We start from the raw sequence: 11521 nt of genomic DNA on the forward strand, positions 1-11521 counted from the left end.
TGTGATTATCGCTGCTTCTCACTCCTCTCACACATTCCAATTAACCACATGTCAATATCAGCCAGAGAAGAACACATGCCATCATGTACACATTCAGTACACGGATACACACATTATCTCTCTCTCGCTCTTTCTCTCTCTCTCTCTCTCTCTCTCTCTCTCTCTTTTTCTCTGTGTGTGTGTCTCTGTGTCTCTCTCTTCCACACTCACATGCACACACACTATGCGTAAGCTCCCAATAATGTTAAAACTGGACATTTTCCTTCCGCCATATCTCTCTCATGCTCTCACTCTTTCCCTCGTCAATACAGTACAGTGTGATGTCATCCGTGCTGAGGTATGGCTTCTGTCCAGTCACAGTAATATATGTGATCCATAAAGTACAGTCTTACCCTGGCACTTCCCAATGACCGAACCAAAGTCATCCCTCGCAGACCTGCAAAGGAACAAAACACACATTTTGGGTGATGGAGGTCAGACACACACACAAATCTATAAGGCTGCCTTGCACATATACACCCTGAACACACACATATCTACCCTTAGGCAAGCCCATGCACACATACACACACACGCACACACATTTACAAACACACACACATACACTCAGCAAACGGCACTATTGATGAATGTGGATCATAACAGTGGGGGACTGAGTCTGACTCCGGTATTACCACCATGCATCAAGGAAAAAATGCCAGGAGAAAAGAGAATTGACTCAGTCAGTCAATAGCACCCTGGATTAGGCCTGGACTAAAAAGGCCTTGAGTTAACTCTGCGTCGTTTATATTTATCCATTATTTATATAGGGCAGCATGTATAATTGACCGATGCATAAAAGTAATATGAAGGATGCTGAGCAGGGAGATGAGAGACAGACTCAACTGACTGAGCTGGATTGATGCTTTAACTAAAGCCTCACTTTAAAACAAACAACAGTGTATGACAATTCATAAGCCTGGGTCACATGCTCTATAAGCTACTTCAGAAACAGACTGGAAAGGAATACCCCAAAGTGGCATTAGTGGTATAGTTAGACTTTCAATATTCATTACAATTGCACAATAAGACATACTATTCATAACAGCACCATCATCATCTGTATGGCAGCTGGTAACCATGCAGACACTACTGTAAACGTGTGTGGAAGCAGTTACAGTCTAGCAGGCTTACATATTGATTGAATACAGAAAGCATTACAGATGTCTGCATAAACCTTTTAAAGGTCATATTTCCTACCTTTGCTTGTGCCACCAGAGAACCAAGTGTGCAGAATAACTGATGTGTATTACTATTGATTTTGACTCCAATTTTGCTACTTTTAATGCATTGCATTTTGTCACTACACCACATTGCTGACTAGGAAGAGATTTGATGTTGTGCACAGGGGAAATTGGCTGTGCTTAAAAAAGGTTCAAATGTCCCTTAAAGAAAGTGCACCAAAAAACATCCACCGCCCACACGCACAAATTAAATGTCATTTAATAGGGAGTATAAACTCAAACTCACAAGCAGAATCTCTAGAGATACCCTTTGCACCCAATCAATCCAACAGCTTCCAGCCTCCCCCACTCCCTCCCTCCTTCCATGTTCGCCTAATCAAGCTAAGAAACCAATTTCTGAAGGAGGGAGTTAAGACAAATACCACAAACGGTCAAGATGTAAAATATATACTGTATGGGAGGGAGAGAGAAAGAGAGGGAAAGGGGGAGACAGATAGATATGATATATAGATAGATAAATTAATCAAGCAGTGCATCTCACGTAACACACACGGGCATGGAGTTTTGATAATTACCTTATCTCCACACACTGATCCTGAACCACTGCTAGCAGCTTCCCATTACTGAGGAGAGAGAGGATGGGGAGACGAGACAGAGAGAGAAAGAGAAAGAGATGAGACAGAGACAGACAGAGAGAGAGAGAAAGAGAGAGAGAGAGAGAGAGAGAGAGAGAGAGAGAGAGAGAGAGAGAGAGAGAGAGACAGAGAGAGAAGACAGAGAGCAGGGGGAAGAAAGAAATAAGGAGAAAGAGAGAAAGAAAGAAAGAAAGAAAGAAAGAAAGAGAGAGAGAGAGAAAGGGAGATAACAATGAAGGTAAACAAGAAAATGTAGAGTAAAATTCAGTTAAGAGAGGAAGAGATAACCACATAGACTAAATTAATTGAAGCTTGAAACTTGGACGTAATGAAGAGCAGCATCTATCAGCCATACAACAGAGTCTTACATAGGTGAATCAATAGCCAATTAAAAGATGCCTCTCTGGATGGTTTGTTTGTTTTAATGAGTGTAATTAGGTGATTGGCTGAAAAGACATTCCACACGTACAAAGACTTAGGAAGAGCCTAAGACCTTGTCCAGACAAAGTGGCAACAACGATTATTGTATGTGTGTGTGTTGTACCTTGCCAGCACAATCTGCCAGTTGATTTGTTTGCTGGCCAGTCGGACCAGACCAGGAGGCAGGGAGGAGCTGGAGGGGCTGGGTCAATTGATTAAATAGACAAATAACAACAGAAATGGAACAGCTTGAAATCATAGTAGAATTACTGAGGTTGCAGTCAAACACAATTTGAATCAGTCACCACTGTGTCCATCTTCTCACCATTTCAAACTTAATCTGATGAATATCTAGGAACATTAAGTTGACGCTCTGTCCAAATGAGACATTGCTTAGGTCACACTAAAAGTTCCCAATACAGTCCAACACAAGTGAGCCAGATTAATCTACTGCTAAAGTATACCAAGTTGCAGGATCTAGGAAAATTGATCTTGGTTCAGGCAAAATTAGCAGAGCTCTTTAATAATTAATCATGTAATTAATGTTGCTGAATGATGTGAAGAGATAATACATCTGAATTATGCAACTGTTTAAAGTTCACTTTGGACTGGATCCAACCAATCTAGATCTACTTAGATACTGTGGATCTATCCATATGATATAGAGCTCCTTAAATCCTGTGGATCAGAAGACATAGGATGTACTCCACAGAAGAGTGACTGTGAAAGAGAGGAGTTGTGGTAGAGTGGAGCCTCATCCGCTAGACGCAGAGGTTTCCAATCCTGGTCCTCGGGCGTCCCAGCCCGGCATGTTTTAGATGTTTCCCTGCTCCAACACACCTGATTCAAATGAATTGTCATTATCAGGCTTGGATGGGAGAGCAGGGAGGCCCGAGGACCAGGATTAGGAACTCCTGCGCTAAAGCATGCTACTCCAAACACTATTTTGACCACACATGACCCTCCTACCTCCTCGCTGTATGGCAGCAGTTACTGTAGTAGTGTGACGACTGCTGCAGCAGTTACTGTAGTAGTGTGACAGCTGCTGCAACCGTTACTGTAGTAGTGTGACAGCTGCTGCAGCAGTTACTGTAGTAGTGTGACACCCCAAAGACAGTTTTTCAAGGACAAAGAGTGATATGAACCACATACCTGTACCACAGATAATGGAGGATGAACCTGAACGGCCCTGTGAGATATTGATCAGAGTGAGTTGGATCATATCATTAGTAGTCCTACCATTTGTCGATACAAAACTACAAACATGATGGCCACAAAATAGCCTGAATGCAGTAAGAGATACAGACATACATCTGTACATATTGGTATGTGAACAACCAACTGTGTGATACAAAGTTCGTTCATAGCTCTCTTACCTGTCACTGCTTTGGCAATAACAGATGAGCTCTGCTCCTTGCTGCCTCGCAGCTGAAAATGTCACAGGCGCACAAAGTTAACTAACAGGAGTATATCATACATTTTTCACCATATAGAATAACAACTAAGCATGATATATTATGGAATAAAAACAAACAGGCTTCAAGTTACAGACAGAAAGTAGGTCAATGGTAAACAATAGTTAGATCAGAGCAAAATACCTAACTTATGACCTAGCTTTTGCTGGGGGTATTTTTATTATCTATTGAGTTGTGCATGTGTGCTTGTAAATGTCCAATATTTAATTTGTTGGCGTGGAGTATCAAGCAAGCTTGGGGAATGTACTTTAGTCGCTTATCAATCGGGATTTGAACGACGTCTGACGTGGCTGTCAGAATGAACGAGCACCTCAAGCTAACTTATTTTGCAAAGTGCCTAGCAACTTCAACGTGCGTGTCAGTTCTGTAATTGAGACTGCAATGACCACGACTAAAGCTATGACTAACCTGGGTGTCCGTTTCGGGTGGCCATTCGGTATTTATAAGTAAATCATACAAAATGTTCTCATCTTCGCCTTCAATGTTGCTGTCGTCAGCCATGTTTGCGCTTGTTGGTGGTTTCACGTACGGTGGTCCATGTGGTACATAGGTAAAACGCGAATGGCTAAATGTATTATCAAGATGTTCAACGATTTATGCCATATTGTCTGGTATAATAAAATATTTTTAGCCTTATCCTAGCTTTTCTTTTTTATTTAGCTCGGAAATTACTGTTCTTAGCGGGTAGATATAACGGTGATTTAGGATATTTCATTTCCGGAACCAATGAAACACCGACTATACCGGACTACGGGGACTGTTGCAAGCTGTCAAATTTAATGAACACGTTATATCCGGTGGAACTACCTACTCGTACGCAGTCATGGCAGCATTTGGTGGTAAGCATTTCAATGGTGTTTAACCCTGAATACTTACATTTACATTCAGTACGCACACTGCAGTGTTAATGTGATGTTTCCTTTGCTCCACAGAAATGGGTGTTATGCCTGAAATTGCTCAGGCTGTCGAGGACTTGGGCTGGCTGTACGCTAACTTATCTTCTAGTTAACACTTTATAACTAATTATGAACTAATAAATACATCACAATAGTTTTTTAGATCAACTCTCACACAATTCACACATTGTATGATGCTTACAGGCTTCCCACTGACATCCAGGCAGAGTCTATTCCATTGATTCTCGGAGGTGGAGATGTACTCATGGTAAGAATAACAGGCTGACTCTCCGACAGTCACATTATTGAAATGTACACAACGCATCAATCATAATTGTGCTATTTGTCTCTAGGCTGCAGAGACGGGAAGCGGTAAGACTGGGGTAAGTGGACATATTTAGTCAACAGGATGTCAGAGCATGTTCGCGTCTATTATTGAGACTGTAGGATCTCTCCACACGCAATTGTTCTAATCTAGTCATAGTTTAGTAATGGCCTCTCTCACTGTGTGATCCATGTAGGCCTTTAGTATCCCAGTGATCCAGGTAGTGTATGAGACTCTGAAGGACCAGCAGGAGGGCAAGAAGGGCAGAACTGCTGTGAAGGCCGGTGGAACAGGTCAGAGTTAGACAGCTTGTTTTTATCCTGAGCCAGCACTCTGTCATCTGCATGCTTATCAATACCATTCAGCAATGTTCCTCCCTATGTTTTCTAAATTAGAATATAACAATGACTTTGGCTGAGAATTAAGTTATTGTCTGGCGGTGAATTATAAAGCATTGTGCAAAGGAAAGCCAGATTGCCACTTATCCATGTGTTTTCTGAATTCTAGTCCTGAACACCTGGCAGATGAATCCGTATGATCGTAGCACAGCGTTTGGTGAGTGAAAAGCTTGATTCATCCTTCAATGTCCAGCTGTCTGCGTACAGCATAGAGCCTCACATGGCTGCGTAGTCTACGCGCACCAGCTCAAAAAAGCGCGTAGCTCTGCGTATGTCAACCACAGAGCCGCACTAACGATGATTGGTTGGATGGGGGAGGGAGGGAGAGGTTACACAAAGTAGGGATGACGTCAACGTTTGACTTGTATCACCAAAGACGAGGAATCATTTAATTTCACTGGTTCTCTCAAACGCGTAATTCCAGAACTTTGCATTTTCCCTGATATAGCTAGGTAGATTTTATAATTGTTTACCTACTCCACAGTTACTTCTTCTCTGAGGTTTTTCCTGCGCTACAAGCAAACAAACTACCATTTTGCATGACAGTGCCACCTTGAGCCCAAATGGCTATTTTAACAACAAGGCCACACAACAACACATCCTTACACACATTTTGAGAACATCTTTACACACACACAACATTGGGAGTGCAGACCCGCAGAAGTATAAACCAAGCTAAAGGTTCCCAACAATGAAAGTCATTTGGTTCAGTGGTTTTCATTTTAAAGCAGTGTGTCGGTAGAACACTAGAGGGCGCTGCAGTCTTTCAGTTTCCTCTTCCTCTGTATCATTCCATCTGTCTAACTATCCATGCGTGCTTCCCGGTCTCGTCCTGTGAATCCGTCCTGCAGCTATCGGCCCAGATGGTCTGTGTTGTCAAAGCAGGGAGTTCAAAGAGTGGCACGGGTGTCGCTCCACCAAAGGTGTCACCAAGGGTAAGAAGAAACTGTTGTTGGTGACAAGTCTTTGAGTAAACACTCAAAAAACACTCCCATCTCCTCTTTCGTTTTCTCTGTAACTGTTTCTGCCGTAACCTGTTTCTCTCGTCCCACCCTCCCCCCCTCCCTCCAGGGAAGCACTACTACGAGGTGTCGTGCCATGATCAGGGCCTGTGTCGAGTGGGCTGGTCCACCAGCCCGGCTTCTCTGGACCTGGGTAAGGCTTCCTAACCTGGGGAACAGTGGATCAGATGGTGACTGAACAGCTACTCACTGTTCTTGTCACTCGTTTGAAAGTTCTGTGTTATACGTTGAATCTTTCTGTACTCTCTTGTGATTTCAGGGACTGATAAGTACAGCTTTGGGTTTGGAGGGACTGGGAAGAAATCCCACAACAAGCAGTTTGACAGTTATGGAGACGTAGGTCGCAGAGAGAATCTGAAAAGGTTTCACCTGCATATTTGTTATTTTCCAATTGAATCCAAATGAAAACGTTTGCGTTTGTAGGAATTCACGATGCACGACACCATCGGATGCTACCTGGATCTTGACAATGGTCATTTGTCATTCTCCAAAAATGGTAAATATGATCGGTATTCTGCTGTGTCATGTGGGAGGGGCTAGAAGACAGGAACTGACTTTCATTCTCTATCTCCCTCTTCACTTCTCTCCTTCTCTCTCTTTACCTCTCCCTCTCTCAGGTACTGATCTGGGTTTGGCCTTTGAGATCCCCCCTCACCTGAGCAACCAGCCTTTCTTTGCCTCCTGTGTACTCAAGGTAACAGTCAACACAGCCTTGTTATGGGACAACACTACTTGTAAAGTATTTGGGAGTTGCTCTTCAAATACAGTACACTGTGCCAAAGCCCTAAGGACATCAAAACGATGTCCGAGCAAAACGAGCAAAAATGCTTCAATAAATTAATACATGAGAAAGACTCAACAACCATTGCTCAATATTGCATTTTATATTGTCGCACAAATACAGAAGTAAAATATATGTTCAAAAATATAAATATATTTTAAAATTACATTATAAAATAATATTGATGTAGAAAAAGATATTGGGGATACCTAAGACTTTTAACACAGTACAGCATTTTTAAACGTTCACATTTACATTTGGTCTCTCTTGTTCTCGGTTTGTGTTTCCTAGAATGCAGAGCTGAAGTTTAACTTTGGCGGAGAGGATTTTAAAAACGCCCCTAAGGCTGGGTTTGCAGCACTGGACAAAGCAGAAGAGAGACATGTGGTCAAGTCCACTCAGTCTGGTACAGCAGGTTTATTTAATCTTTTACGTTATGACTTTAATATTGTCTCTCACACACACACACACACACAGACCCACGTAGTGAGCTCTCCTCCTCCCTGGACAGGCAGTGCCAAGGTGAGTCAGGTGAAGGCCGTGTCCACCGCCCCCAAAGCCCTCATCATCGAGCCCTCCAAAGAGCTGGCTGAGCAGACGCTCAATGTGGTCAACCAGTTCAAGAAGAATGTGGACAACCCCAAGCTCAGGTACACTGCAACAGTGTGTGTGTGTGTGTGTCCATGTGTGTGTGTGTCCATGTGTGTGTGTCCATATGTGATTGAACCGCCACACAACCACATGTGGGATGTCATTGCAGAGATCTCCTGATCATCGGTGGCGTAGCGGCCAAAGAGCAGCTGGCCATCCTGGACCAGGGGGTAGGTGGTGCTCAGGATTTCATGAAAGTTTTTAAGAGCGTTTCTGGTCGTTGCTCAGACCTGACCTTGTGTCTTCCTTGCAGGTGGACATCGTGGTGGGAACTCCAGGGCGGCTAGATGACCTGATCTCCACAGGGAAGCTCATCCTGTCCCAAATCCGCTTCCTCGTCCTGGATGAGTGTGTATGTTCATCCTCACCTTGTATCTGTTAGTCTCTGTCTTTTAGTTTGTTTTTACTTTAGTCCTCATATGTGGAGGTACAGGTGTGTTGTGGACAGACCCTCCATGAGATGACCCCTGTAACACCTTGTCTCCCCCCAGGATGGGCTACTCTCTGCAGGCTACACAGACTTCATCATGAGGGTCTACAACCAGATCCCGCAAGTCACCTCGGACGGCAAGAGGCTGCAGGTACGTGTGTGTGTGTGTGTGTGCGTGCTTGGAACTCACTGATGCACCTTCACACAGGAGAATTCAGTGCTGTTCCCTTTCCTTTGTCCTAAGTGTGTGTGTTGCGTCCGTCCCTGCAGGTCATTGTGTGTTCCGCCACCCTGCACTCGTTCGACGTGAAGAAGCTGTCGGAGCGCATCATGCACTTCCCCACCTGGGTGGACCTGAAGGGGGAGGACTCCGTCCCCGAGACGGTCCACCACGTGGTCGTCCCAGTCAACCCCAAGCAGGACCGCCTCTGGGAGAGGCTGGCCAAGAACCACATCCAGGTCCGTCTGGGGGGGGCGGGAGGTGCCGAGGGTCGCCGCATCCGCTCTCAGTTCGAGTCACAGACTTTGGGGTGCACTTGATTCGGGTGAAAAGCTTAATTGTTCCTTGTGAAATCTGGTTTCAGACGGACGAGGTCCACGCCAAAGATAACACCAGACCAGGAGCCAACACCCCAGGTTAGACCTCCCTTATACTGAAGCTGGCTGTCCAGCAGCCCCCGGTACAGAATAGTGTGGGTTAAGACCTAGAACTCTCTAGAACTTACGGTTAACTTCATGTGAGTCGTGTCACTGTAACTTACAACTCTATCTAGTTGTCTGAGCGGGCCAATATGTGCCACTAATATGCCCTTTGACCCCTGAATGACTGTGACCCTTGACCCCTGTGTGTAGAGATGTGGTCGGAAGGCATAAAGATTCTGAAGGGAGAGTATACGATCAGAGCCATCAAGGAACACAAAATGGACCAGGCCATCATCTTCTGTAGGACCAAGATTGACTGTGACAACATGGAGCAGTACTTCATCCAGCAGGGGGGAGGTGAGGGAGTAGAAAACCAGAGAATACTGTACTGGTATAATGCCATGCATATCTTGTAAACAACCATGTCCCATCATGCTCCTTGTTCTACACAGGTCCCGATAAAAAAGGACACCAGTTATCCTGCGTCTGTCTCCACGGCGACAGAAAGCCTCAAGATCGCAAACTCAACTTGGAGGTGTTCAAGGTAAACAACAACAGCGTGTTCTTCAACTGTGCGAAATGTTTACTAAGTTCAAGGTCATGGCTGACTTCCTGTCTGTGTTTCCAGAAACAGGAAGTGAAGTTCTTGATCTGCACAGACGTGGCTGCCAGGGGCATTGACATCCGAGGAGTTCCCTACGGTAAGAGGGTGGGCCCCAAAACAAACTAACTCAAAAGACACACACATTGTATTTTAGCTGAACTACCTTATGTAGTATGCAGCATGTATAATGATGGTTCATTCCTGGGTGACTGCAGTGATCAACGTGACTCTGCCAGACGAGAAGCAGAACTACGTCCATCGTATTGGCCGAGTGGGCAGAGCTGAGAGGTCAGTTGGAGATCTACACTGCAACAGCGTGGGGTGGCTGCCCATCGGACAAACTCATTCAAGGCATTACACCTCCCAATAACGCATTGGTCAAACCAAATCTTTTGTCTCCTTTTTTTCGTTTTTCACAGAATGGGATTGGCCATTTCTTTGGTTGCTATGGAGAAAGAGAAGGTAATGTTTTGATGTGTTATTGTTTGACACTATAATAGGTAGAACTATAACTGTCTGACGAGACTGTGTGTGTACACTTGCTTATGTGTGTAGGTGTGGTACCACACATGTGCTAACCGGGGCCGAGGCTGCCACAACACCAGGCTAAAGGAAGATGGAGGCTGCACTATCTGGTACAACGAGCTCGAGGTACAAATACCCGTAGGGTAGGGGGAGGGTAGGACCGGATTGACCCACGGGGGAGTTCTACAGTTCCAGCCGTGTTGCCTGACACAGCACAAAGTATACATACTACCAAATATGCCAAGTAACGGGATCTGCATCGCTCTGGGTTTAAGAGTGGGGGGGGACAACCACACGCTTCCTTGCACGATCAAACTATCTCATCAAGCCCTTTTCTTAATGACTTTGTCTTTGTCAGTGACTTTGTCAGTACATATTGTTAAGGTCCGCTAAAAACAAAAGTGGCAAGCATATGCCAATCAAACAGCACAGCACATTCATTTAGATTTATTCACAATTTAGCTCGGATTGATAGCTGAGTGGAAATGGTCAAATGAGTTGAGTTGAAAACAAATTGAGTGTTTGTTTATGTTCCTTATAAAGGTTATGTTTTAAAATACATTTTTGTTGAGCTGATATTCTCAAACTTTTTTATTGGAAATGTTGTTCCCTCCCTGCCTCTCAATCCACATGTTTTGTTGTTGCTCAGCTTCTGTCAGACGTGGAGGAGCACCTGAAGTGCACCATCACCCAGTGTGAGCCAGACATCAAAGTGCCATTGGATGACTTCGACGGGAAGGTCACTTATGGACAGCGTCGGTCAACAGGAGGTGTGTGTGTGTGTGTGCGTGCGTGCGACTATATGCAGTAGAACAGTGTTGAATGAGATCATAATATACCTCAGCTGTGTGGGAAAAGGTTGACTTCACCTTTTGACCTCTTGCTTCCAGGTGGTCACTACAAGGGTCATGTGGATGTGTTGGCCCCCACTGTACAGGAGCTGGCCACCCTGGAGAGAGAGGCCCAGACCTCCTTCCTCAACCTGGGCTACCTCCCCAACCAGATATTCAAGGCCTTCTGAAGACACATATAAACATACCTATGCATGTCTAGTCAAATCATCATCTCAACTACTTCATTACCTGGTGTATGCTTTTTGGTGTAAACCCCTACACTCACAAACACGAATACATTCAGAGAGAGTACCTAGGCCCTACACAACAGTGTGTGGAATACCTTTTGTAGACTCATTTAAACATGCTTACCAGCTTTATTCTTCCTAAACTTGTACCGTCATTGCCTTGGGTGATACAGTACATATTGTTAAGGTCCGCTAAAAACAAAAGTGGCAAGCATATTCTAATCAAACAGCACAGCTCATTCATTTAGATTTATTCACAATTTAGCTCGGATCGATAGCTGAGTGGAAATGGTCAAATGAGTCGAGTTGAAAACAAATTGAGTGATTGTTTATGTTCCTTATGTTCCTTATAAAGGTTATGTTTAAAATAAATTTTTGTTGAGCTGATATTCTCAAACTTTTTTATTGGAACA

The 11521-nt window shown here is 44.2% G+C and overlaps 1 protein-coding gene and 2 long non-coding RNA genes across 3 annotated transcripts; 1 reads left to right on the forward strand and 2 right to left on the reverse strand.

Moving 5' to 3' along the window:
- Nucleotides 1–167: 167 nt before the first annotated feature.
- Nucleotides 168–2438, reverse strand: LOC124476943. Its single transcript, XR_006957070.1, has 3 exons — nt 2403–2438; nt 1799–1846; nt 168–436 (listed from the first exon to the last, which is right to left on the reverse strand). It is a non-coding gene; the product is annotated as an uncharacterized LOC124476943 (long non-coding RNA).
- Nucleotides 2439–2441: 3 nt separating this feature from the next.
- Nucleotides 2442–4265, reverse strand: LOC124476944. Its single transcript, XR_006957071.1, has 4 exons — nt 4162–4265; nt 3655–3706; nt 3431–3467; nt 2442–2480 (listed from the first exon to the last, which is right to left on the reverse strand). It is a non-coding gene; the product is annotated as an uncharacterized LOC124476944 (long non-coding RNA).
- Nucleotides 4266–4539: 274 nt separating this feature from the next.
- ddx1 (DEAD (Asp-Glu-Ala-Asp) box helicase 1) lies at nt 4540–11495 on the forward strand. The gene is made up of 26 exons (XM_047034737.1): nt 4540–4592; nt 4686–4737; nt 4854–4917; nt 5003–5032; nt 5171–5267; nt 5482–5529; nt 6224–6307; nt 6444–6527; nt 6654–6730; nt 6818–6890; nt 7012–7088; nt 7467–7581; nt 7687–7825; nt 7936–7996; nt 8080–8178; nt 8318–8407; nt 8527–8715; nt 8841–8892; nt 9109–9255; nt 9351–9442; nt 9527–9599; nt 9718–9790; nt 9922–9964; nt 10058–10153; nt 10677–10797; nt 10918–11495. Exons 1-26 carry the CDS (start codon nt 4577–4579, stop codon nt 11046–11048), a joined length of 2223 nt encoding a protein of 740 aa, XP_046890693.1. The 5' UTR covers nt 4540–4576; the 3' UTR covers nt 11049–11495.
- The last annotated feature ends 26 nt before the right edge of the window (nt 11496–11521 follow it).

The sequence above is a fragment of the Hypomesus transpacificus genome, chromosome 14 (assembly GCF_021917145.1).
Source record: "Hypomesus transpacificus isolate Combined female chromosome 14, fHypTra1, whole genome shotgun sequence".
NCBI classification, from domain to species: domain Eukaryota; kingdom Metazoa; phylum Chordata; class Actinopteri; order Osmeriformes; family Osmeridae; genus Hypomesus; species Hypomesus transpacificus.

Coding starts and splice junctions, on each gene's coding strand:
- ddx1 (XM_047034737.1), top strand. Junction 7,582..7,686: donor GGTCAAGTCCACTCAGTCTG/GTACAGCAGGTT, acceptor CTCCCTGGACAG/GCAGTGCCAAGGTGAGTCAG. Junction 9,791..9,921: donor CGAGTGGGCAGAGCTGAGAG/GTCAGTTGGAGA, acceptor CGTTTTTCACAG/AATGGGATTGGCCATTTCTT.